This window comes from Lissotriton helveticus, chromosome 7, assembly GCF_964261635.1.
Source record: "Lissotriton helveticus chromosome 7, aLisHel1.1, whole genome shotgun sequence".
NCBI lineage: Eukaryota > Metazoa > Chordata > Amphibia > Caudata > Salamandridae > Lissotriton > Lissotriton helveticus.
Genome location: NC_136068.1, coordinates 1,060,531,808 through 1,060,559,021, shown reverse-complemented (window position 1 = coordinate 1,060,559,021; position 27,214 = coordinate 1,060,531,808). Strand labels below are relative to the sequence as shown.

At 46.7% G+C, this 27,214-nt stretch overlaps 1 protein-coding gene across 3 annotated transcripts in view; it reads left to right on the top strand.

Moving 5' to 3' along the window:
* The window catches only part of DNAH17 (dynein axonemal heavy chain 17), a 12,633,448-nt gene that overhangs the window by 328,411 nt on the left and 12,277,823 nt on the right, over positions 1 to 27,214 (top strand). For all 3 annotated transcript variants that reach the window (XM_078653923.1, XM_078653924.1, XM_078653922.1), the window contains exon 4: positions 15,132 to 15,324. In XM_078653923.1, the coding sequence (XP_078510049.1) occupies positions 15,132 to 15,324 (193 nt within the window). The remainder of the gene's footprint in view (positions 1 to 15,131; positions 15,325 to 27,214) is intronic.

Genomic DNA, 27,214 nt, shown 5'->3' with positions numbered 1-27,214 from the left:
TTTGTCTACTGCAAGAGGGACAGATGACTCCTTCCCACATACACTTCCAAAGAGCAATAATTGGGGTACAAGTTCCTTTCAAGTAACACAACTACATTGCTGTTTCCATCTGTTGAAAATGGGGAGTACAATTATGACATAGGACTGAATATTGTGTTTCGTTTAGATTGCAATATCTTTCTTGTGACTGTGATTATTCTCCTGAGAGGAAGGGAATGGAAGATTACGGTGTGAGATCAGTTTTATGGGGAGTTGTAGCGGGAGAGCAGTTGGCTCTGGTACACTGCCTCCTGCTGGATACCAAGGGTGGTCTCCAGATGTGAATAGGTGTCCACCTACTCACAACAAGGAGGGTGTTGGTGTTGGTATTGAATTACATGCATTCATTGAAATGCTGTTATTGTATTGTATGCATTTATTTGAAGTGCTTTTATTTTTTGGTATGCTGTCTTTGATTGTCACAATGTATTGTGATTCATTGAGATTCTTGGTATTTTGTGATTGACCTTTCATATGCTAATTATATGTCAAATGACTGATTACCAGTCCACAGTTCAGGCTCCCCAGTAGCAACGAAGAAGTGTGGTCTGTGTGTGTGAAAAGTGGGCAGAAAAATGTCTGGTTGGCCTAACAGCCACTAACTATGGGTTTGTTTTGTAATACTCTAGCAACAGAGCTCTTGGACCCTGAGCTTGCACAATGAATTTCGGGCACCCCACTCTGCCTATCATCTGTAAGAGTTTGATAGAATTAGTTTCAGGGGATGGTTCCTGTGTGTTCGCCTGGGACATTTACAGCTGCCTGGCACCTGGTTTTCATGCTAGACTGGGTGACACGTCTATTTGCTGTGCTCCCAGGCACTGTCAACAGCCCTGTTGTCTCAAAATAGACATATCCCTTCAGTTAGATTAAATGTACGTGAGTGAACACGCTTCTCCTCGGTGAGGAAGTAGGGGGGGGCGCTGAAATGTGTTTACCATTACAGTGCGAAGTAAATGTATTTTTTTGGAAAGGATACATCTGCCCGTGCCAAACATATATGTTCGCACTCGCATTCTCTACCACAGGGGCACAACGCACCAAGCTATCTCATGGAGAACAGACCTTTTGCACAGACTCTTGAATGAGGAAGTTAACGAAATAGAACTTTAGACAGGATCTTGCAAATACTGCTTCTCTTGTAACAATGGGACAGGAAGCAGCCTGTCCTCCTTCCAAGTTCTGCCGAAAGAAAAATGCAATACAGCGTCTTAATGGGCTAAGGTCCTGAGGCCCACAGCCCCCTCTCTCCATGTTATAGTTTCGATATAGCCAAGTTTACGTTCCCTGAATTCTTTCCAAGTACCCACAACGCACCACATTGATAATGCCCCTGTGACATTTGCCTTCGCCACCTGTAGTGAAGGAAAATAAAGTGGCATTTGTACATGTCTCATGGTACAGAGCAGATCTCATGTCCTTTACCAACGACTTTCTGAAATTATATGTAGAACAAACAAGAGGGTACAAAGAACTAATTAGACAGGAAGGGAGACAAATAGGTGGAAGGGAATGCCTGATAATTTCGTAGAGTGCAAAGAGTGAAATAATTTTTTTAAATAAATACAACAATAGGTACTGAGAAATGGCCAGCATGGCCATTGGTGATAGGATACATTGAAGGGTTAAAGAAAACTCTGTTGGACTGGCTTTGAAATAAGGATCGTGGGCTGGCCACAGATTCTGGGCATTGCGCCAAGACTAAACCACACACTACAACAGGTTTCTGTGGGTATGAACAGAACTGGTTAAAAAAAATGTATTCTTCGCAGCGGAGAATGGAAGGGAATGCAAATACTTAAATGTATTTTAACAAAACAGGATTGAATAACTGTAACATTTTATAGTTGTTTAAAGTTCATTTACAGATTGATGAAGGGATGTATTATTTTGTGTATGTGCACTTTAATAGGTTTTGGTGCAATATTTTGAGATGCAAGAACGTCAGAGAAAAGATGTTTGTCGTACGTGTCTGTTTTATATCTTGCTTCATGGTTTGGCTCTTGTCAATTGAAATTGTAAGGGCCAGAGTAATGGCATCTAAAGGTCATCAACCTCCCAGAGTCATTTATAACAGGAGACATTTGCTGTTTTAAAGAACAAAAGATTACATTACATTGCGCAAATAGCTACTTAATTAAAAAGGAGGGGAACATAGGACCCTCCTGCCGGTTATATCTGGGCCCATGAACAGCAGAAGGGTGCTGTTTACTCTGACGACTAAGTGCTGAAACGAGAGAGAGGTTAGGGTAAGGAGGCAAACATTTGCTTAAAGGTCAGGTTACGCAATTGAAGGGAGGTAGCCAGAATGCCCTGCTCTGCATCACTTTCAGGAGAACAGTCTATAGCAGAAATGTTAAAGACAGTCTTGTAAAGTTCATAGTGTAGTTCATGAACATGCAGAGCTGTTTAATTTCTGTACATCAGGTTATTTCAGTGCATTGATAAGTCTTGTCCCTGTTTCAAGCGCTAGTTTTTTAAAGTATGCATTTGAACATATTGACTCTCTCCCCACCATGACAACAATGCAAGTATTGAACTAAGATAGAAATGATCTAGATGGGCTGCGTTCCAATTATACAGAAAGATATTGTAAGTTGCTAAGTTACTGAGGCACTCGGACACCGCTCGAGAAACTGTGGGACCCCTACCTGTTGCACACGACGTGGGCTGTGCATTTTGCTGTTGCAGGGTCCGTTTCGTCCCCCTCCCGCTGCCGCATCAACCACCCTTGCGGCCGCCGAGCGGAGGGGGGCACTTGACACCGGAGGACCAGGGAAACTACACTTCCCGCCTGCCCTAGCGGCGGGAAATCCCGGAGACAGAGCACGCCAGGCGGCGCTTTAAAGAGACGTCACCCCGGTGGAGCGGGTGACACCGCTCGAGAAACTGTGGGACCCCTACCTGTTGCACACGACGTGGGCTGTGCATTTTGCTTTTGCAGGGTCCGTTTCGTCCCCCTCCCGCATCAACCACCGTTGCGGCCGCCGAGCGGAGGGGGGCACTTGACACCGGAGGACCAGGGAAACTACACTTCCCGCCTGCCCTAGCGGCGGGAAATCCCGGAGACAGAGCGCGCCAGGCGGCGCTTTAAAGAGACGTCACCCCCGCGTCGCGGGAGCGCGTGGGAGTGCCCGGGGCGAAGGGCGGGCCGTCTGTGGCCGTCCGGGGCTGGCCGAGGCTGGGCTGGGCCACCCCCTTTTCATTCTATTGACATGTTCATGGTCTGTAAAGTATTATTTTAAAAAATAATAAAAAAAAAATGTGTTTATTATATTATCTTTATTCTGTCAGTATAGTTGCAATCAGTCTAATATATTTATTTAGTGTGTTAACACTGTGCTTTGCACGTGTGTTATTTTAGGAACTCATTGGATTCACTGTACAGTTATTATGGGGAAAAATACCAAGGATAAGACAGCTGTGAACCCCCCCCCTTACCTACCTCGACTGCAATTGACCGTATGTTGCACCAGACCATTGGGGTGGTAGCTTCAGCTATCGAAAGTACGGAAAGACGTCTATCTCTTCCACCTGGTTCTCTCCCTCCCTTAGTCAATTCAAATATGACAATGTTGACTACCAACTCTCAGGATTCTTTATTAGCTCCTTCTTTTGTAGCCTTGCCTAGAAGAACTAGTCTAACCCCATTGAATGAGAGATCTTGTAGGGACCCCACGGTTGCCCATGAACTCTTACCTTCAAATGAAAGGTTATCCGTGACCCCTTCCCTATCTCCTAGTAATCAGGTTGGCGATCCTATGCCTTTAAACGAGGATGCCTCAGATAATGAAGGGCAAGACATCTTAGGAAGTCCAATTCCCATCGTTAATATTAGTGATAGCCCCTGTATTAGAACTAGAGGGCAGAAGGCCAGATCCAAACAAAAACATATCCCTAGGGAAAGGCAACCTAGAGAGCAAAACAAAACAGGCAAAAGGAACACTAAATCCAGAGGAAATACATGCATTGAACACCTAAATACGAGTATAGAGAGTGAGACAAATGATCACCAAGTGACAACCCCTATGCATACTACTAATGGGGACCCAAATGGTGAATCTTTTTGGGAGAGAATGGAGACTCTATTAATGACCTTTCTTGAACCCATAACTTTAAAAGTCAAGAATATTGAATCCAGGTTAATCAACATGGAGGACAAGCTTGACAAACAAATAACCCCAATTGAGGTCATTTCCCCACCTCACACAAGTGCATTATGCTCTAAGCCTGGTTCGTCGGTCCCTGTTAAAGTGACTGTCCCGGCTAAAACATCAGCCCCAGTTAAAACATCAGCTTTAATTAAAACAACAGTTCCAATGAAAGCTTTAGCAAAATCCAAGAATTTGAACACAAAGCCCGCTGACCGGCTTGACCAAAATGTAATAAGGGAGGATACCCTAACTCAGAGTAGGGGGGTTGTTGATCCACTTACGGTTATCCCGAACGTGACAACACCGATACCTCCACTACTAAATAAAGTAAACAGTACTGTAGGGCCTGAACTTAGGGAAGAAGAAACTCCGAATCTTTTTAATCTAAATCTTCCACCACAAGCTACACCTTATACCGTGGTCTTAACTAATGTACCACCGATTTCCCCTAATACCACTGAAAACTGGTTAACTCTGAGAAATAAATCCCTTCACTTTTTGTCATCTAGAGTAGGATTTAAACATCATCTTTTCTCAGAGTTCAAAATGGTTAGACGAGCTAGATGGGTGGGAACCTCGACTAAAACATTGAGGGGTGATTGTGTGGTTTTATCATTTCGGTCCCCCCATTTGGTTCACACAATACTTGAAAGAGCTGCCATGGGGACTTATGATTCACATCTTGTTAACATCTTTCCCCTTGGTTACTTTTATTCCTCTCCTCCACCTACTAGATGTATACCTCCTGACTGTTACCCAATTATGAATTGTGAACATCCATGGACTAGAAGATATGGAATTCCCACCTTTAACTATTATGATACTCTTATTGGGCTGGAAAACAATGATTGACTACGGTCTACTACAATATCTTCCACAGTAACAGGTTTAAATGAGGTTATGCACCCTGATTCCTTTGCGGAGGAATATGAAGAGGAACCTGGGGGGAAAACTGTACCAGTAGTGATGACCATGTGTGATGCTGAGGAGACTGGTGGGGATGTTATGTTAGAAGATGATGATTTAGCGCAGGAGGGTAATCAGTTAGGCCTTTCTTTAAATGCCAACTCTACCTTGTTATCCCCTGTAGCTCAGCAAAACTCATCACAGAACCCAATGGTGTTCAAACTTTCCTCCTGGAACATAGCTGGCATTAGATCTAAAGTTGGAAATTCTATTTTTACGGGCTTTGTCCAATCTCAGGACTTGCTCTGCTTCCAAGAAACTTGGAGTCTGAAACCAGTGCACTTGGTAGGATACAGAACTTTTTGTACTTCAGCAGTAGCTATTCCTCATGGGAGGCCGAAAGGCGGTTTGAGTATCTTTCTATCAAATAGATTGATTATTAAACAAATCAATGAACCTGTTAAAGATACTTATTTTCAATTGTTGGTTTTCCATCAGACCTGTGACCTCCCAATTGTCATTGTTAATATATATAATAATATTCCTTGCAATGATGTTAGATATGTTTTGAGGAAACTTACTAAAGCACTGTATGCTCAGGGAAAAATTTTTAAGCACAAAATGTTGTTGGTTATCCTTGGAGATTTTAATTGTAAATTGTGCGAATTGTATAAGGATAACAGGTGCGGTGTAGTGCCGGATGATGGCGAGGGACGTTTCCATTTTAAGCACAATATCCTAGGGGAACAATTTAATATTCTGATGGCTAATTTCGACTTAGGATTTGCAAATGAAACGTGTAACTATGCCTCCGTTTTAGCCCCAACGTTTAATGGCAGAGGTTGCTCTTCAACTATAGACTATATCACTATTTCGAACAGTTGTAGGAATAGAATTCATTCTTTTAATGTTCATGATATAGCATTGAGCGACCATTTCCCACTTTCTATGTCTGTCTTTATGCCTACTCCATCACTAATGCTTAGTGAAGGGGTATGTAATAGTGTAGTCACTGGCTTGACAATTGGCAGGACTAATGGCTATACTCTGAAATGGGCCATGACAAATGAGGCAGAGATAATTAATAACGTGGTTAAAAATTGTCTTATAGAAATAGATACATGCTTAGAGATAGAGGTACCACCTGAAACTTGCCTCGCATCCTTTGCTGTTATTTCGAAAGAAATTAAAAACTCCCTGACTAGAAAATCGAAGACTCAGAAGAAACAGGGAGGCTGGTTTGACTCCAGATGCACTAGGGCATATTCAGCCCTAAAAAAGGCATTGCATACAAAACCTAGATCTGCGGAGGATGTCCGCACACTTAGAAAAGAATATAAAATGGCACTTAGAGACAGGAAATATATCCTGAGGTCAGAAGCTTGGGAGGCTCTTCACTCAGCCTCCGAAAGGAACGATAGTACGAACTTTTGGAAGATAGTGAGAGCCCCTTTTCTTAGTGAGGAGGTGGGGCCAAAAATAGATATAGCAATACCTCAAACAGACTGGATTAGACACTTCTCGAAAGTATACCAGGGGGGAGAGTACGAAGATGAAGAACACATGGGGTCTTTGATCCCTTCTCTTGACTATCCCCCTAGTAACAATCTTCTTTATACTCTCGAGGAGGTTGAAAAAGCCCTGAGTAGAAGTAAGGGTGCTAAGGCGCCTGGACCAGACGGGGTCCCGATAGATTTATTCAAAAGTATTCCATTATTGTGGGCGCCCCTACTGGTACAGGTGCTAAATACCAGTTGTGTTGCTGACTTCCTTCCTACCTGGGTTGAGTCTGTCATTGTCCCGATCTACAAAAAGGAGAATAGACAGGATCCAGCCTGCTATAGGCCCATTTCCTTATTGGATTCCTTTACCAAAATAGCGGGCAGGGTTATCCTGGACCGACTTCTGGACTGGGCAGAGACAAACTCTGTCTTATCTGACCTCCAGTATGGTTTTCGCCCTGGTTTGGGGACCGTAGAACAGGGATTGAATTTGATGATGCTGGTCGGGAAATACACGAGGGCTAAGCAAGGTAATCTGTTTTTGGCCTTCGTGGATCTCTCGGCCGCATTTGATTGTGTGGTGCATTCTAAACTGTGGCTGATTCTAGAAAAACTTGGGGTTGACTCAAACATTATTTATTATCTTAAACGATTTTATAGTAACGCGTCGGCCCGCATTTGTTATGGTCTTAGGGGAGAATGCACAGACCAAATACCAATCAGGAGCGGGGTCAGACAGGGTTGTGTCTTGGCCCCCTTCCTTTTTAATTTGTATATAAACGGGTTGGAAGAAGTTCTGTGCAAAGACAGCTCGGATCCCCCATTTATAGGTGGTCGCCCAATACCAGCACTTTTGTACGCTGACGACGCTGTACTCATGTCACGTACTCAAGTGGGTCTACAGCGGGTGGTTGACAGCTTCTCCCGCTTTATGAACGATCTAGGCCTGAAAGTCAATATTTCTAAGACTTTCACTATGTACTGTGGTAGACAAACTAAATCTAAGAGGCCGATTTTTATAGCGGGACAGAAGCTCGAAGTTGCTAAATATTTTTCTTACCTGGGGATACTTTTTGCCCAAAATGAGAAGTGGTCCCAAGCTGTCTCTGTGAAAAAACTTTAGCTTACTAGGTCAACCGCTGCTCTGAAAATCTTTTCAAGAAAATTAGGGACCAGACCCCCTGTAGAATTGATAAAGATTTATAAAGCTAAATGTGTAGCAGGTGCTACTTATGGTAGCGGGGTCTGGGGCATGGCAAATTCATCTCCCATTCAGGTTCCTGAAAACTCCTTTTTAAAATATATTTTGGCAGTCCCCAGTAGCTCCTCTAACTTTAATTGTCATGCTGAATTAGGTCTTTGTTATATCTCAGACCTGATTAAAATAGAGCCAGTACTGTTATGGCACAGACTCTGGACACAAGAGGCAACACATCTAAACAGAGCTGTCCTAACAGACATTTTGAAATTGGAAGGTGCTACTAAAATACCGTGGGTGAAGTACGTTTTTAATTTTTTGAAAGATATTGGGAGAGAGGAATATTTCCTGAATCCTCTGGAGATTTCAGAAATCTCACGAAAAGATTTGAAAAAGGAGTGTTTAGCCCTCTTAGATTCACACCGGGCTGTTGAGGAGGTCTTAAAACCTTCTGTTCAGCAGCATCAATTGGTTTTAGTAACTTTTAAGATTCAGCCCTACTTAATCTATGTAACTAACATTTACGAGCGTTTTTTACTTTCACGCTTTAGATTTAATATTTTCCACAGATTGCTTAGTTTTCCCACGATCAATAACTGGACTTACAATTTACCATGTTGTCCCTGCGATAATGTTTCCCCCCAGAGTACCATTCATGTATTTTTATTTTGTAAATTATATCATGAAATGAGGAAAAATTTTCTTTTGCCATTTTTAAGAGAAATAGGATTTCGTCAGTGCCGATTAGCGATGATTAGTATGCAAGCGTTAGACAATCATGTATCTGTAGCAACAACAACTTTGTACCTTAGGAATGTGATGATTATCAGAAAACGTTTGATCGTATAATTGATAATTGAATTTTGAACCTGAAATCATTATTGCAACTGCACTTTAAAACTGTAATTGTTTTGTATATGAATCCAATGAATTTTGCATTTTTAGATTCTTTTTTATACTGTAAACTTGTAATTTTTATCTGCTCTTTTATGATTGCACAACAATCGAATAAAGATATTTTGAATTGAATTGAGGCCTATATTTTCTTGTATGTGATACTGAAAAATGTACACATGTGTATATATATATATGCATGTGTGTGTGAATGTATATATATGCATATATAAAAAGGGGGGGATTAAAGGCCCGAGATCACACAATTTGGTCAGGTTAGGTAACTGGCCATCCCCAAAAGCAAAATGTTTTGATTCTTCTTCTGCTTTTGAAGATAATATACTTCTTAGGTTCTTTCCTTCATTCCCCTACAGAGTGTAATGCTAAAGGTTTTCACCCTCTCATATCTGGTTAGAAAGGTCCACTGGTGCAAATATGTTCTATAATTCTGACAATTTGGCCCACACATTGCACCACTACGGTTTCTCACTGATTTCTCACCTAGCAATGGGTCATGGACAGGGGATGCTTGGTAAGGATTACTGCATGTATGCTAACTACAGATAATTATGCGAATGTTCAGCATGATTTAAGAGACACACCTTTCCACAAAGAATGTATATTAATGTTTTCAGCATCTAAAATAATGTATAATAATGTTTTCATTTCTAGGTTCTTCAAAGAAATACAACCAATTATACTGTAAGGTGAATATGCTAAAATGCTTTTTAAAGCAGTGTATTAGCCAGGGGCTACAAAGGATTGGATAGAGAGGAGTAATATTATGTTTATTAATTGATCTTTAGTAATGAGTATATGCAAATACAGAAGGATAGTGCGCATTGAATAACTGTGCTTCGTATTATGAGGTTTCAAGGATACAATGTGCACACATTTTATATGTCTTTTAATATACAGGTGCAGTCTTGAGGGGTGTTTGTGAATAGGTGTCCCGAAAAAAAACAAAAAAACACTTGTCCCTTTTGTGCCATGTAATGCGGCGACAAATTATGGCAGCAATATCATTATATAAGATGTCTAAAATAGCATTTCTGATTATACCAGGGCTCCTTCCATAGTAGGGTTTGAATACTAACTATTGCCTTATGCTGCCACGTTCCACAGATCTACATACAGGGGCTGAAGTTAATGGTAAGAAAAAAGTTACAGGGCTGAAATGCTGTTTGGAGTATGTGCAAAACTACTAACTTGCATGTTTTAAGGGTTTTCACCAGCTCTTCTCTGAAAAATGTTCCCATGCTGAGACAGGTTGCATTTTACTTCTGAAAGTGGCAGACATAATACTTCTTCCAAGGTTGGATAAAAGTGGAGGTGTAGATTGTGGCATGAGCAGAACTACACCTGCATATTTGCTCATGCTTAAATGCAGTTCACAAATATATTCTAGGAGTACTGTTTCTTGGCCTACTTCTGTAAAGTCTTGTGAATTAACAACAGTTGTATATCTGCACTTAATGAAAGAACGTGGGTGCACTTTATTTCATAACTGGGCACCTAATTAGGTCTGGCATTTAACAATGACCTTCTGTGTTTATTAAAATGTTGTCTCTCGCCATCTCTCTCCATGAGGGAATTCCTCACATCCATAGGACACCAAATACTACATGCACAGTTGATAGATGACCTCCTCCAAGCATTACTAAGACCATCCAAAGTGGCCATAATAAAATGTGCAGCGCACACATCATCAAAGGAGTATGTATCGAAGGACAACGCATTCATTGATGGGGAAGAAAAGAGAGTAGCACTGACAGGTAGCCAGTTAGCAATGGTACAAATAACAAGCAGCGAGAAGAACACTAAAGATAACAGTGACTCATTACACTCTGACCCAATAAATAAAAGAGGAAAGGTAGAGGAGGAAGAAAAAGAGGAATGGGTCACAGGAGGATGTGTGCAAACAAGGAGGGGTTATGGACAAGGCCCAATGGGAGGATATGCCTGTTTCAGCAATGCTTCCTTCCATCACACGCCTTTTTCACGGTCCCTCACATGTTGGCCGAGATGGCATGATCAGACTGTTTTCCCGATATTGGTACAACTCTAAGTTCCGCCAAATAACAGAAAGACTTTGCAGACAATGCACTGTTTGCGCACAATACAATATTGGAGAAGGCACACCAACTGCACCTGGTCATTTCCCACTTTCCCACGCCACGGACTATTTGAAAGTCTCCAGATGGACTTCATAGACATGGCCCCCACTCACTAGTACAGATATGTTTTGGTAATAGTGTTCATGTTCAGCAAGTGGACAGAAGAGTATCCAACCAAGAACTGTGATGCAGAGACTGGGCCCAAATGCCTTCTAAAAGGACTTATTCTGCGATTTGGAATTCCATCCGTCCTGAGCTCAGATAATGACCCTGTGTTCATCTCCCATGTGCTAGCGGAACTATGAAAGGGCCTGTGTTCACACAGAAATTACAGCGGGTGCGGTGGAGAGGAAGAATGGGGTGTTGAAGAATAAGATTGGAAAAAAATTGTGCTTAAAGTGAACTTTCATGGGTAGATGAACTACCACTAGCCCTGCTGGCAATGAGAAGAACACCATATGGGGTAACAAAGCTCAACCCCCACAAAACAGCATTCAGCCACCCTATGAACATTGTAGGCCATATGTCCACAAGCTCCACTACCAATAACAGATGACCTGCTTTTATGTTTTTGCAAGAATTAACAGAGACCTTACGTTATCTTCACCGCCAGGTTCTGCAGGCTCTTCCAGAAGCAGCAACTCCACCGCCACATGAGCTGCAGCCTGATGAGTGGATCTGGGTAAAGGCCCACACCCGACGGCACTGCCTCCAGCCCAGGTGAAAGGGACAACACCAGATCATCAGTCAAGTGCCAAGGGCTGACATCCTGGATCCACAGCTCCCACGCAAAGAAATGAGGAGGACTAGACAGCAGAGAACCAGCTCCACCTGCACCACCAGCGAATTCTGAAGTACTACGAGGGTACAGCTTCCGACCCACCATGCAGGACAAGACCCACGGGAAGTAAGAGGCAGATACCTGCTCGGGGCAGGCTAGGCCTCCAACAGAAGACAGAAGACACCAGAGGCAGATACCTGCTCGGGGCAGGCTAGGCCTCCAACAAAAGCCAGAAGATACCAAAGGCAGTCACCTACTGCGCACAACAAGTCCAGGTCCAGGCCTCTGGGTATCAACACCCCAAAGATACCTGTACCAGTTGTTTCCGAGGGAGTGCCAACTGTCATGTGCCAGTAACCTCTGACAGTACATCATCAAGGCACCAATGTTTTCTTCTAAATGGATGACTGGCGTCTGCACCAATAGATCCCTAGGAGGTGCAGAGCCCGCTAGTTAGAGTTGCTGGAACATCAAAGACCTGAATTGAACACTTGGTTAAGGGCATGCAACGACCTAAGTAGATCAAAATTACGACAAATGCCAGCAACAAGATCTGGAAGGCTTAGATCTATACAATTGAGGGTAGAAGAATAACGCCTAAGTATTCATGTAAGGTTATTGTGTCCTGAAAAAAAATTAAATAGTGTGCTGGAACTAACTGTGCCAAATCCTCCGCTATTGAGTGGGTTAAGAGACCTTAAGAGACCTTATCTTGCAAGACATCTCGTTCCCCATTTTTTTACATCAAACAACAGCACAAGATATCGCAGACATGCGACTTGACATTTGGATTGTGTGATTTATGCAATAGAAGAGATCAGATCTGGTCTTATCAAAGACATTAACTGAACAAGTGAAAGAAAGGAACAATGGCAAGTACGAGAAGAACGGACTGGAAATAGCCATCATTGTTGGGAGCAATATTGACTCCAGTCCCAGGAATAATAGTGACTGCCCTGATAATAATATTTACATAAGACATTGAAATACGGTTCATCAATGGCCAGCAGGGAGATGAGGGGTTAGAAGATACTGATTTAGTATCAGATGGAGCGATGTTGAAGCCATCTTTTTTGTATGATACCAAATGCCGTAAGCTTTTAGGGCCTGCTAAGTTGACATAAAAAGCAGTACACAAATGCTTGTACTTTTCCAATTGCTTCGGAGACACAGCTTTGTAAGACAAGGTTTGATCAAGAATAATATGTGACAGAGTAGATGCTCTCGTAGGCCCAGACATTTCAGCATAGCACATTTTACAATATGTCTGGTCCTTTCCATTATGTTGCAATTATTAACTGGAAAAGCACCAGACCTATATCTTACATTACAGTGGAAAGTCCCAGAAGCTGCCCACTTGGCGCCACGTGGTTGGCAACAGTATAGTTTTGACCTTACATGGTATATGACTACTCAAACTCTTGTTAATTGGTCAAATGAACTATGCTTAATTTGTGCTACGTATGTTATGATGCTACATCCTTTTGTGGTTTTGGCCTATATAAACTGTCAGACCCGTCACCCCTTTGGACATTCAGTGGCTTTGCTGATGTCTCCGTGTTGCACGTTAAATTGCTGTTTGTTGACCTCCAATAAATCTTGCTAACAGTTGTGCTGCCAGAGACTTGTGTTATTTGTATTATTCCTTATTATTATTTTTTCAGCTTCCACAATGTGTTGCAGACCTTGCTACCCGATGTGTCTAACCTTTAACTCTCCTTATCCACAGTAGACGTGGCAGACGCGGACGTGGCGTGAGATTTACGGGCATCCAAAATCACCACAGAATCTGGTGGAGGGTCTGTGCGTCCAAAAAGTGGATCTTGCTCCACAGGCCGATATTTCTTTTGGAGCATGGAGGGTGCCGACTTTGCTACAGCTGGTGTGAGGAACAATTCCATGGCTGGCTCAAGGAGTCCTAGCACTAGAGAGAGTAAAGGTCTTGAGGCCATGCGTTGGCGGAGTGTTTCAAAGATCACCGATGTTGAAGGTGTTGGAACTGCCATTGATATATTCAGTGTAGCTGCACCTCTAACAAGAACTTCGAAAGGCGTTGATGTCATCAATTGGTGAGGAATGGAGTTGAGGAGGGTCAAAAAAGATGGGAGACTAGTCTCTGGTGGAAGAGGACGTATCCCCATGGGGATGATGGTGGGAATGCGATTTTGATCTGTGATGAAGAGTGTTGTGACCTAGTCGCAGAATGCCCAGATAAACGATGGCCATGAAGAGAGCGATGGCGAGTCCCTGAGCACTATCTCCTGGGAACTGGTGTGCTAGGCATCTGAGGCATCCGAGGAGGGGATATAATAATAGCTGCCGACAGAGCTAGTGGCGGCAAAATTGGAGCCTTTGGAGCCACAGAAGGTGGAGAGGTTGGTAGTAATGGTGGCAGAGGAGCTGGAGGAGCAGGTGAGCCAGGCAAAGAAGAAACCCATATAGGTGACGATGGTACCTCTACCAGAAAAGGAGACCTGGAGCGAGAATCCATTGAAAAATAGATTCTCCTTCGTTTGGTGGGTTTCCTAGGTATCCTGGACGTCAATGGCCGTCTTCGTCATCGTCTTGGTCTCGATGCCGAACATCATCTCAATGTCGACCACTCCCGTCGATGTTTGGCTCCCAACGTCAAGTGCCCACCTCTCAGCGACCGTGAGTTGGAGTCCCTCTAGGTCGATGGATCTCCTGTTGTCAGGAGGCGGTGTGAAGAATGTCTCGGCGTCGCTTGAGTGTGTCTTGATGTTGAGCGTTTGGTGTATACCACGTTGAGCCAGTCATCGACAGAGAGCATGTCGGCGCCGTACCTCCTATCATCGTCGACCTGTGTTATGACTTTCTTAAGTGACTTTTCATGGCCTTCCTGTAGAAAGGAGAAGTTTAGCGCATAAGAAAATATCTTGGACAATGTGCTCCGGTGTCCCCCGTAGGCAGGCGGGGCTATTCAATTCTTATGACTATCATGGAAATACCCCTGCGAGAGAACTGGAGTTACGGGTAAGAATGAAACTATACCTTCTTACCAGTCTTGTTGATGACAGTCAAGGGCTTTGTGTTTTAGATGCCACGCTCTGTCGGCAGCTGGAAGCCTGTATGAAAGAGCCTTTGAGAGAGACAGAGCTAAAGATTGCTGCTCCACATTAGCGCAGTACAGATAAAATATTTCAGTACATAATTAAAAAATCGTATGCAAATGAGAAGAAATGAAAGAACTATGTTTTCCTTATTGAAAAAGAGTAGATTCAAAGTGTAATCGACAGCCCAGGAGACTAGTGCATGAAGAGGGCTGACCAGTAGCTGTTTTCTATTATGTACATGCATGTCTGTGTTATGCAGTGTGCAGTGATGACAATTTGTTTTGCCAGATAGCTAAAGCAAACCATTTCCTTATAAATTAAGACCTAGCCATAACTGTTCTTTCACTATCGTCTCATGTGTAATATGGTTAATGTGGTGGCTGGGTGGCCTGTTTAACCCTTCTAAAAATATTAAATGGTTTACAAATAATTAACTGTTTTGTCTATGATTATAATTGTCTTTCAGACCTGCTCTTTATATGGATTCTGCATTACTTCATGCAATTGAGACTGTAATTATTGATTGGTCTCATCAAATAAGAGATGTTTTGAGCAAAGATTCGGCTCAACCTCTTCTTGACGGTCTAAACCCACTGCCAGCTGCAGAGATTGACTTCTGGAATGCCAGGCTGTTGAATCTGGAATATATTAATGAGCAGGTAAAGTTACTAAAATAAATAGCATGTCAACTATCCTGTTAATTGCATTATAGAATCATGGAACATGTAAAGTGGAACAGCTTTGATAAACCATTTTATCCATCCCTATCTTTAGTGCAATACACGTAATGAAAATGGCTTGCTTATATAGTTCTGCATGCTTTTTTGTGAATATTTGGATTTCTCATACTGGCAACCATGCAATAAAACTGGTTAAGGTGCATATAATAATATATTATTTTTCAAATTCCTGCCACAGGTCTTTCTTAATTTAAAGATACTGTATTCATGCATTTTTACCAGCAGTTTTATTGCTAAAACAGCTATCTGATAGAGATTTCTATCTGCGGATTCCTTACCTTAGCATATTTCCCAAGCATTAGACTGGTTTGAGAAATTTGTGGTACGCAGTACCTCTTCATGTTGGTAGGTGGGGTCGTTTGGCTCTGCTAGGTATCGTCGGCATCGTTCGATTCAGAGAAGGGCTACCAACAGATACTTTTCGTCTGACCTTTTTTGACCTTTTGTCAAAGATTTTTTTAGACTTTGTCTCCTGGTGTGCAAGATGTCCACCTATAAGGCAGGTTTTAAACCATGGGGCGCGTGTCACTGACAGATGTTGATGATGTGCATGCAATTGGTTTGTCCCTGGTGTCTTGAGCAACACCACAACGCCAAGTTATGCGAGGACTGACGCGCCATGAACCCTAAGTTGCTGAGAGTGCACATCCTCAAGTTCTCGCCACCCGACATCTGTCAACTTTGCGAGGCTGCAGGTCTCGGTTGTGGGGAAGGTCACAAGATCATTTGTAAAGTTGTACCAAGTGATTGTCATCCCACTCTAAGTTGTCGTGGAAGTCCCACAAGATGAAAAAGAAGTCGAAGATATATTCGACTTCCCAGTGTAAGTCTTCAGATGCTTTGCAGGGCACTCAAAGCCTAGCTCTATGGTGGAGTCTGCGCCTCCCTGAATTTCTGGTAGCCAGAGTGACCCCCACCCAGCTTAAAGACCTTTGAGGCCATGCACCTAATTTTTGGGCAGCCCAATCCTTCTGGAGCACTCCTGGGCCCCACGGGTCCAGGTCAGGCTCCTACTGGTCCGCCAGCCGGTTTGCCCTTGACACCAGTCAGGCCCCAAGGATCAATTGACAGATCTGTGGTGGTGCCGGTTGAGTGGTCTCGATCTTCCCTGGTGCCACCTACGCCCAGTGGTGGCGCCGCTCCCATTATCATTCACGAATCTGATACGGAGCCAGACGCAGGCCCGGACTGGCCGTTGCAGGCACCGGGCAGTCGGCCGCGAGGGTGGGGGCCGGTTTTGTTACAGGGTCGTTTTTTGCAGCATAGCTGCAAAAACGGCACTGTAACAAAATCGGCCGAAAACCGGCCCTAGCAACGAGCGCGGTCGCACCCCCCAACCCCCCGGGGGGGCCGGCTGAGCACTTTGCTAGGGCCGGTTTCGGTTCCCAGTCCGGCCCTGGCCAGACGGGTGTCTGTGAGAAGTTAGCCTGGCATATGATGTCCACTAGTTCTAGTGGGCACCTTGCACCAGTCTAATCGACCCTTATTGATGATGGTTGTAAAGTCAACCTTATAGAAAGCTATCCTAGTGGTAGCATGGACCAACAGTCTTAGGCTAAGACTTCTGTAGGCGAGTTAAGCAACTTGTTTTACCATATGTAATCCCTTGAATACCAAATGAAAGGACACCACACAAGGTATATGTCAAATATATATGTATTTAATCTAAACACAACCCCTCTGCACTATTTATGAGGTCAGAGGTAAAAATACAATACACAGTTAATATACGATAAGTTGCACAGTATACGTTATGCCCTAGGGGCCTCACAAACCATATACTAAGAAAGTGGTATAAGAACCACGTGAGGGTTACAAAGCAGGCCTGGGGCCTGTAGAATCGCTGGGGCTACACTAAACGACCAGTTGTTAGGAAGTAGGAGACCCACGGGAGCCGCGTGCAGTGTCTGAACACAGGCGCGGGTTCCCATTGACTTTCTATGGTGTTCGTAAAGGTTACAAAGTTAAAGATAAAGGACACTTCCGGATGGACTTGAATGGAACCCTTTTAAACTAGGACACTAGAAGAGTCAATACCCACAGGAGCACTGGAGTACTCAAGTTACCTCTCCCAGGGAAGCCGGGTGCATAGCTGTCTTTTCGTGTCGGGTTTCGTCGTCGTTTTCTATGGAGAGCTGCAAAGAAGTGCTGCAGGCGACCAGAGGAAAAGTGTCTGGATGGATCCAAGGGTGGATCGAAGATGTGAAGAACCTGAAAGCAGAGGGGACAGAGTCTGGGTCACTAGCCAGTGACCAGGAAGGACCCAGGAAGGACCAGGCGATATCGGGTGCTTTGCAGGTGAGGATGGTGAGCTTGTCTCTTCAGCCACGAGATCCAGGAGGCATCGACGATGACCAGGAACTGGATTCGAGCTGTCCCACAATGGATCTAGAAGACTGCTGTGTCGGTATCCAGATTGGACCCAACAAGCCTTGGTAACCGCAACCCATGCAGGATGTCGAGATTGGCTCTGTTGCAGACCAGAAAGGACCGTGGCGCTTCTCCTTTGCAGGAAAGCTGGAGCAAGCCTGGAGCAACCAGGAAAGCAAAGTATTTTCAAGATGGCGTCTTTGGGGGACTCACTAGCCAGCGGGCCAGTAGCCAGGAAGACGCACCGAGCACAAAAGTGAAGGCGGGGCCCACGGGACACTCGCGGAGTGGGGGGGCCTGGGCTTCAGGTCAAATGATGCTCGGGGCTGGGGCTTCTCGTACCCCAATGCACAACTTACTGAGGCTTCAGGAAAGGAGTGCAGTTAGCAAAATGCAGGATATCAAAGATGTCTGGTCCCACGTCTCTCGTGTTCGCCACGGGGCTCAGCTTTGCTGTTGATGTGGGTCGGAGTCGGAGAAGTCTGGAAGTCCAGTTCTTTAGTTGCAGCCTCTTCGGGATCCGTCGGGAGCCTCGAGGTTGCAGACCGGCAAAGTTGCTGTTGGTGCCTGTTTGAACAGGGTGGTCACTCCTTGACTACAAGGGAGATGTCTTCCGTCTTCTAGTCAGAATAGAATGTCGAAGGTCCAAGAGTTCTGTATCAAAGTTTCTTTCCAGGATAATCTAAAGTCCCAGGGACACAGCTACTATACTTATACAAAGGATGGGGGCTGGATTACCTGCCTAGGTCCCTCCTATGGGTGGACCTGAGAAGGGGGTGGTTACACCCCTTTCCCTTTGTCCAGTTTCGCGCCAGAGCTGGGGCTGGAGTGCCCCAGCAACTGGTTTGAACCGGTCTATGCATGGAGCACCTTGTGTGCCCCAGGCAGTGTCTCGTTTTGCAGCCCTCCCTGCTCCAATACCTTAAAAGCGTGTCTGGGAAGGTGCTAGCACCTCCCAAGGCAGGAAACCTTTTGTCCATGCCTCCCCTGCTGGAGTTTCGTCCAGCAGCAGGAGGTCAGACTCGTGTCTGTGGCAGCAGCATCCATTTTGTGATGCTGAGTCTTTGTTTAACTTTAACCGGGTAAAGCAGTAACATACATGTCTTTTCCCTCTAGAAGGGTGGAATGCCACCCCCGCAGCCAGAATTGGCAGGGGGTAGTATTCCAAAGTGTTTAACACCTTACACGACATGTTTTGATAAAGCCAAACCAAAGTTAGCATTAACCGCGAGGATTATAATGCACTTAAGAGTATATGGTATGGCTATATGATAGATCAGCTATAAGGAGATGGTTCCGAAAGCTGCAGAGGGGCTCAGCTCATGCCAGAGCACCCTCTCACATAAAACCAAGCACTCTGCCTCCAATATTGTCGAGGCCTACCATAGGAGTGACTTATAGGTGTATATGTGTCTATATGTAAAGGTAGATATAGGTATACTATATCTAAGTAAGGGGTGATTACACCACCTTACCCAGGCTGTGTAAACAGACCTGTGGTGTCAGTTTGGAAGGTAAACCAGGGGTGGCACAATACATGCTGCAGCCCTTGGTAGGCCTAGGGTGCACCTATGTCCTGGGTACCTATGGTACACTATACAGGGGCTCACAAGGGTGACCCAGTAACCAATCTGGCATGCACCTAAAGTGCATGGTATCAATTTAGAGAGCAAATAGCTGGGCTGTGGGTCTGATTATCAGGCACACAGCCACATTAAAGTCGCAAAACCAGAGTATCACAGCAAAAAGTGGTGGTGACCATAGGAAGCCGACCCTACTCTCCTACAGTGTCCTCCGATGCGGGCCAGGGCAGACATCCCATATCAAAGCCAGTGCCTTACTCATATGACAGGGCTGAGTTAGGTGATGATTGGAAGGAGTCTACGGCCCCTTATGGAAACTAGACATTAGAAGAACCTGAGGACGATTGGTATGAGGATCTGTCGGATGCCAGTTCCCTGGACACCTCCTCAGACACTTCATGTAGCTCCACCTACCATGGCAACGAAGGAGGGCGCCTCATTCCTAATGGTGATGCGGAGTGCGGTTGAGGTCCTGGACCTTATGCTACCCTCAGTGGCATTCAAGACAAACGTGTTGAAGGAGGTTCTTCAGCCAGGAGTTGCCCCAACTGAACCATTACTCCCATTCAATGGAGCTCTTACTGATGTTCTACTGGGGGCCTGATCCAAGCCCTTTTTTTTTTCTTTTTTTTTTTGTAAGACCTTTATTATATCGTCAATACAGTAACACGGCTATGAGCCTACAACCCTGGGGCCGGCTGCGAGGAGAGAATTTGAGTATGAATAGAATTTACACAGCCCTTCAGCCGACAACACTAGGTCCGGCGGCGTTCACGTTTAAATGAAGTCTTACAGTTTTTTTTACTTTTTGTAATTTGCAACAATGAACATTTAGTGACAACTTAGAGACCTAAGAAACAAACCAGTATACATTTTCTGCTCTAGCATTTCAAATCCTACAAGTCTTGTCTTGTCGTTCCCGACTGGACAGTATAGTGCCCCACTCCCCAGGGCGCGGAGCGTGTATCGCGTGCAGCTCTGTCGAGTCATTCATCCGTGTCTGTTTGCAGTGTAAGCATATATTCGGTGAAGTAGCTCCAGACATCCTTAGGTCTAGATTTCGCTGGTAGCTCTTCTTCAAATATCACTAATTTATCTCTGCAGCTGGAGATGTCGCTCAGCCACCTAGATGTCTGCGGAACCTTTCTGCTATGCCAACATTGCGCAATTTGCCTCTTGGCCAGCAGCAAGGCAATTGCACAAAATTTACGTTTGGTGGTTTTAAGTCGTGGTGTGATACCCAGTAAACATGTGCTTATCGTGCATTCTATCTCTGCCTGTAGCATAGTAGAGAGCGTGGTGGTAACTTCTCCCCAGTATTCCTGCACCCTAAGACAGGACCATGCTAAATGTATGAAATCTGCGCCCTCTCTGCAACATCTTTAACACCGATCATCATCCTGTAAGCCAAATTTCAGCATGCGCGTAGGTGTGTAGTACGTCTGATGTATGAACTTAAAATGTATGAGTTTGAGGTTGTGTTGGACCTGGGCCTCTTGGCAGGGTCATCCCTAAACTTTTTGCCTTCCTTCAATACTCTCTCTGACCTGTTTTTGTTGGTTTAATGACTCTGGGCACTTTACCACTGCTGACCAGTGCTAAAGTGCATATGCTCTCCCTGTGAAAAGTATACATGTGATTGATATACCTGATTGGTTCATTGGATTTACTGTCAGTCCCCAGTAAAGTGCACCAGGAGTGCCAGGGCTTGTGAATGCCAATACTGCTAGTGGGCCTGCAGCGCTGGTTGCGCCACCCACAGAAGCAGCCTTAAAATGTGTCTAGGGTCTGCCATTGCAGAACCTGCGTGCAGTCTGGGACTGTCATGCTGGCTGGGCAAGTGCACACACTTGCCAGCCCCTAAACCTTCCCTTAACTTCATATTAGTCACCCCTATGGTAGGCCTAAGGGCAGGGTGCATTGTAAGTGTAAGGTAGAACAGGCCCTGATGTGTGTGGCATGTTCTAATAGTGAATTACTGCCAAATTCGTTTTTCACTATTGTAAGGCTACCAGTTCCCTTCTAGGCCAGATGGGCTGCTGGAATTATTACACTCTATAATCCCAGCAGGCTCAGGGAACATGGTAGAAATTAATGTTTAGTATGCCTGAACTCAGAATAATAAAATACTTCTTTTAGTAAAGTTTATTTTAATATCCTGTGTTTGCAAATGCTACTTTTAGAAAGTTAGCATTTGTTTGCCTAACCATTTCAGCCCGCCTCTGCTTGGATGTGGATCTGACTGTCTGGTGTGTGTGAGTGACAGGGCTGGGAGTTGACAGGTAGTGAATAGCCAGATGACACCTTAGTGGGTGGTGGGAGTTTCCCCTGAATGATGCATCAGGCTGTGCTCTGCCACCACAATGCTGGCTCCGCCCTCCTGGGGAGCGACTGATGACTCAGCCTGCACCTGGCCCAGGAAGGACCGAAGCTTGTCAACAGAGTGCTCAGGCTGCCCCTGTCTTCACAATGCCGGCTCCGCCCCCCTGGGGAGCGGCTGATGTGCCTGCCCTCACACTGAATGCAGAAGCAGAAGTACCCACCACAAGTGCTCAGGAGCTGAGAGCAGTTATGCAGAGGCCCCCCTGGCCAGTGAGAACAAAAGAAACTGTGTATAAAAGTAGGAGCCCTGCTCCTTGTAAATTAGAATCCTGTTTCACCACGAAGGACCTCTGCCCGACTAGAAGGAGAAGAGACGCTGGGAGAACTGGCCTGCTGCTTGCCTTGCTGAGAAAGGAGAGGAAAAGACTTGATGAGAAAAGACTTTGCTGCTTTGTGCTTAAACATTCTCCAAGGGCTTGACTGAGCTTGCCCCCTGACCTGAGCCACAGGACCATCTGGCTCAACCTGCCTCTGCTCGTCTGCCGGTAATTAACCGGGATATCTACTACTGCCGGAGCTGTGACCTTGGTGCCCCCCAGCCCCTCTCTGAGGCCGTGACCGACTGTGTCTCCTCGTCCCCGCCGAGGAAGAGCTCCGCTCCGTTGAGCCGCTCTTCCCCCGCTGAGGAGATCGCTGTGTTGACCGCCTGGAAGACTCGCTGCTGTGGTGCCCCCCAGCCCCTCCCTGAGGCCGTGACCGACTGTGTCTCCTCGTCCCCGCCGAGGAAGAGCTCCGCTCCGCTGAGCCGCTCTTCCCCCGCTGAGGGGATCGCTGTGTCGACCGCCTAAGAGGGCCCGCTGCGGTGCCTCACCCTCCCGCCAGAAATCCCCACCGGACGCAAACAGACCCAGGGGACAGACCTCCGAACTGGACGGACGCCTCGGGTGCCAGCCTCGCTCTGCCTGAGCCGCTGGGCACCTTGCCTTTGTCCCCGGAGGAAAGCCGCCACCGAGACCGTCAACGGGCTCGGGGCCCGCAACGTTTGTTTTCCCCTTGCTGACTGCTCCTGCCTACAAGTGACCAAGGTACTGTACTTGTCCCCCCGCGGTGCGAGCCGTTCCTTTCACCAGACTCGCACCGCTCTGCTCTGTGTGCCTGCCTGCAGCGCCTCTCCGCGAGCGCGCTCCAGCCCCTCCCGCTGGAATCCTCTGAACGTCGGGAAGCTGCAGGCTGCAAGCCGAGCCCCTGCACGACTGACCGGGGCTGCGCTGGGTTCTTTGGCCTTCTTCCCCCCTTGGCAGCTCTGAGGTCGGCGCTCTCCCCCGTGGGGGTCCCGCAGACCAGGGGGGGCCGTACGCTCCCAGAGACCCGGCCGGGCCGACCGCGTCCCACGCGGGAAGCGTGAGACTTGGAAGGGGGTCGGGATTTCCCCTGTCAGAAGCGCCGCGAAGTGCTACAAAGTGCAGGACCGAGTCCCTAAGGTCCTAGAGGGGTGACAAAGTGCACAATCTGGTCAGAAACGACCAAAGAACTAGGAGAACTGTGCAGAAGGAGAAAGAACTATTGTGGGAACATATAACAAAGATATTCTCATTTGAAACTGCAACTAAGAAGAAAAGTGCCTATTTACAATCTGTGGTGCTACAAAAACGTTATTTGATCTTGTGATAAGTCTGACCTAAGAGATATATATATTTTACATAAAGAAGCGTATTTTTATATACTCACAGCCTGGTGTCCATTTGTGGGGGGGATTGGTATATTTTACTGTGTGTGTGTCTACAAATGCTTAACTGACTAACGCCTGGAGAATCGCCTTGGCTGCTCACGCCACGCACCTAGAGGGTGAGCAAGGGTAATTCTAAGGGGTCATCCTTCGCCCTGACTTAGAGGAGAGGGTCCCTGCTTGTCACAAGTGCATACTTGCGCCAACCAGAGACCCCCAATTCTAACATTGGTCGCAGCGGTGGGATTTGCGAATTTGCATTTGTAGTTTACATACAGTGAATTACTGATCACCACATAGGGAGAGCAGATCTATAACGCAGCCACAGGTTTCCATTTTTTATTTTTGCTGGGAGATCTCCATGTGCTTGTGAAACGTCATGCCTGGTTCAGTGAGAATGGAAAAGGCAGCAACCAGATGCCTGTCGCCAGAGGAGTTGGCAGACAGGGCAGCAACCAGGGCGCATGAAATAGAGATGGCGAAATTAAAAGGACAAATGGAAATGGACAAGCACAAATTGGCAATGGAAAGCCAAAAATTAGCCATGGAGGCGCTAAAACGCCAAAGAGATCACTACTTTAGGATGAAAGAACTTGATTTGGAGCTTGAAGCCAGGAGGGCTCCCGCCCAACATCCAGAGATTTGTGTAGCTCGCAGATTGAGCTTTGCTGAGTTGGAGGTGGAGTCCAGCTCAGATGGTGGCAGCAACATTCAGGTATCTAGTGCTGACAGCATAGCGCGCGCACCTAGAGATATGGCACCTGACTTGGAGGGGGTTAACATACACCAGGAGGTTCAAGGGCATGAGGTAGCTCCAGTAGTGCGCAGCGTCCCTGAAGGGAATAGGGTAGCTGGCGTAGGAGTTCATGGTCCTAGTGGTGGGAGGGATTCCCCCATGGTTGAGGTCCTGGTGGGTGAGTGTAAGGACCGCCCAGAAGAGTGTGGGTTGTGTGACAGAGACAGTTCGCTACTGTCTGGCCAGTCTCAGAAGGATGGTGTGGAGTATGTGTGTGAGGCGCTGGATGGTGAGGTGAAGGATAATTTGGTTAACCCTGCTAGGGGGCTGTGTAATCCAATTGTAGGAGAGCATACTTTAAGTCCCAGTTTTCCAGAGTTATGCCAACACCTGTTTGAGAGTGAGTTCTCTGACCCCAGGGAGCTCACATTGGAGGCAGACCTTGTGGTGGATTCCGGAGGGTCTGGAGAGGCATTGGGGTGTGATCCTGTGGGGAGTGGCTCAGGTATCTTCCAGCCCAGAGTGGTGGAAGTGGCGCAGAGTAGCCCAGCTAGGTCCTGTAGTAGTGAGAGGGGTGTAGGGCCTCACGTCCTGTCCTTGAGGGGAAGGAGTGAGAATGGGTTGTGTCCCGGTAGTGCCCAACCTCAGTCTCAGAGCCTGGATGGTTCTTTAAGGGAACACCAAGTGGGGAGCCTAGGCTGTCCGGATGAGTCACCCTTTAAGGGGGACCCCCCAATGGCTAGAGAACGTGGAGGCTCTGTAAACAGGGCTCCAGTAGTTCTGGTGTCTGGCAGTACCGCTCCAGTTGGGAGGGTGCAGAAGTCCAGAAAGAGGGGCGAGAGGGGGAAAGAGTCCCCAGTGGAAGAACCAGTGGGTCAGGGGCCAGCCAGCAGGGCTGCGTCCCCAGTGAATGACCAGGGGGACACCACTTCTGTCCTGGGGGATCTTCCCGCACTGTCAGAGGGACAGGGGTTGGGAGATCTGCGCCAGGCAGACTGTTGCACGGCACAGGAGCTATGTGCCACCCTCAGGGGGGGCATGTGTGCTCCCCGAGAAGTCCTGGTGCGCCAGGCAATTGTTCAACTGCAGGGTTGGGTCCCTGAGTTGGAGAGCCAGGTTCAGGTGTTGTCTGACCTGGAGGGTGGGACCACTGTAATCAGTGTCCTGACCCATGTCACTTCTAGGGGTACCACTCCAGTTGGGAGTGGGCCGGACCCTGGAAGGGGGTGCAGAGGGAGGGAGTCCTCGCCTCTGACCCCGGTGCGACTTGAGGGTTTAGACCATAGGTTTAAGGGCCAGGTGCAGGGTGTCCCCCCTGACCTGGTGCCCCAGTTGCAGGATAGCACCCCTGAACTGGTGGGAGAATTGTGCAGGTCACCTGCCACAGGTGCCCTGACAATTCTGGAAGGGGGTACCACTCCAGGTGGGAGGGTACAGAGCCCCAAGGAAGCGGACCGGGTGTGGGAGAGGCCACCCCAGTGTTTGGCCCAGCCGCCAGGTACAGGCCTGGGGCTGGTGGGTCAGTGCCAGGATAGCATACCTGGACTAACAGAAGAGAGAAGGGACAAAGGGTGCCAAGCACCTGGGGCTACTGCCCCCCGCTCTTTGAGGCCACAGAGGTTTGAGAGCCCTGAGAGGCATGAGGCCTGGGTCTCAGCCCTGACTACCGTCAGTGGCCACTGTGATTTGATGACTGCCTGTTGGGACACACCTGTGAGCCAGTTAAGGTTAGAGGCTGCACAGGTGGTGTCCACAGAGGAAGAAAAGGGTGCCCCAGGGATTGGCTTGGTGGACCCTGAGAGTATGGACAGAGGATTTGAAATAGGTTCAGATTGGCGTAGAACTGGAATGTGCCCCTGCTGTTGCGGGCCAGGTCCAGGTTCTATCGCCCAAAGCAGGGAAGCCCATCACAGTGGTGATTGGTCTACCCTGCGTTTTGGCTGGAAGGGGGTTGTGTTGGACCTGGGCCTCTTGGCAGGGTCATCCCTAAACTTTTTGCCTTCCTTCAATACTCTCTCTGACCTGTTTTTGTTGGTTTAATGACTCTGGGCACTTTACCACTGCTGACCAGTGCTAAAGTGCATATGCTCTCCCTGTGAAAAGTATACATGTGATTGATATACCTGATTGGTTCATTGGATTTACTGTCAGTCCCCAGTAAAGTGCACCAGGAGTGCCAGGGCTTGTGAATGCCAATACTGCTAGTGGGCCTGCAGCGCTGGTTGCGCCACCCACAGAAGCAGCCTTAAAATGTGTCTAGGGTCTGCCATTGCAGAACCTGCGTGCAGTCTGGTACTGTCATGCTGGCTGGGCAAGTGCACACACTTGCCAGCCCCTAAACCTTCCCTTAACTTCATATTAGTCACCCCTATGGTAGGCCTAAGGGCAGGGTGCATTGTAAGTGTAAGGTAGAACAGGCCCTGATGTGTGTGGCATGTTCTAATAGTGAATTACTGCCAAATTCGTTTTTCACTATTGTAAGGCTACCAGTTCCCTTCTAGGCCAGATGGGCTGCTGGAATTATTACACTCTATAATCCCAGCAGGCTCAGGGAACATGGTAGAAATTAATGTTTAGTATGCCTGAACTCAGAATAATAAAATACTTCTTTTAGTAAAGTTTATTTTAATATCCTGTGTTTGCAAATGCTACTTTTAGAAAGTTAGCATTTGCTTGCCTAACCATTTCAGCCCGCCTCTGCTTGGATGTGGATCTGACTGTCTGGTGTGTGTGAGTGACAGGGCTGGGAGTTGACAGGTAGTGAATAGCCAGATGACACCTTAGTGGGTGGTGGGAGTTTCCCCTGAATGATGCATCAGGCTGTGCTCTGCCACCACAATGCTGGCTCCGCCCTCCTGGGGAGCGACTGATGACTCAGCCTGCACCTGGCCCAGGAAGGACCGAAGCTTGTCAACAGAGTGCTCAGGCTGCCCCTGTCTTCACAATGCCGGCTCCGCCCCCCCGGGGAGCGGCTGATGTGCCTGCCCTCACACTGAATGCAGAAGCAGAAGTACCCACCACAAGTGCTCAGGAGCTGAGAGCAGTTATGCAGAGGCCCCCCTGGCCAGTGAG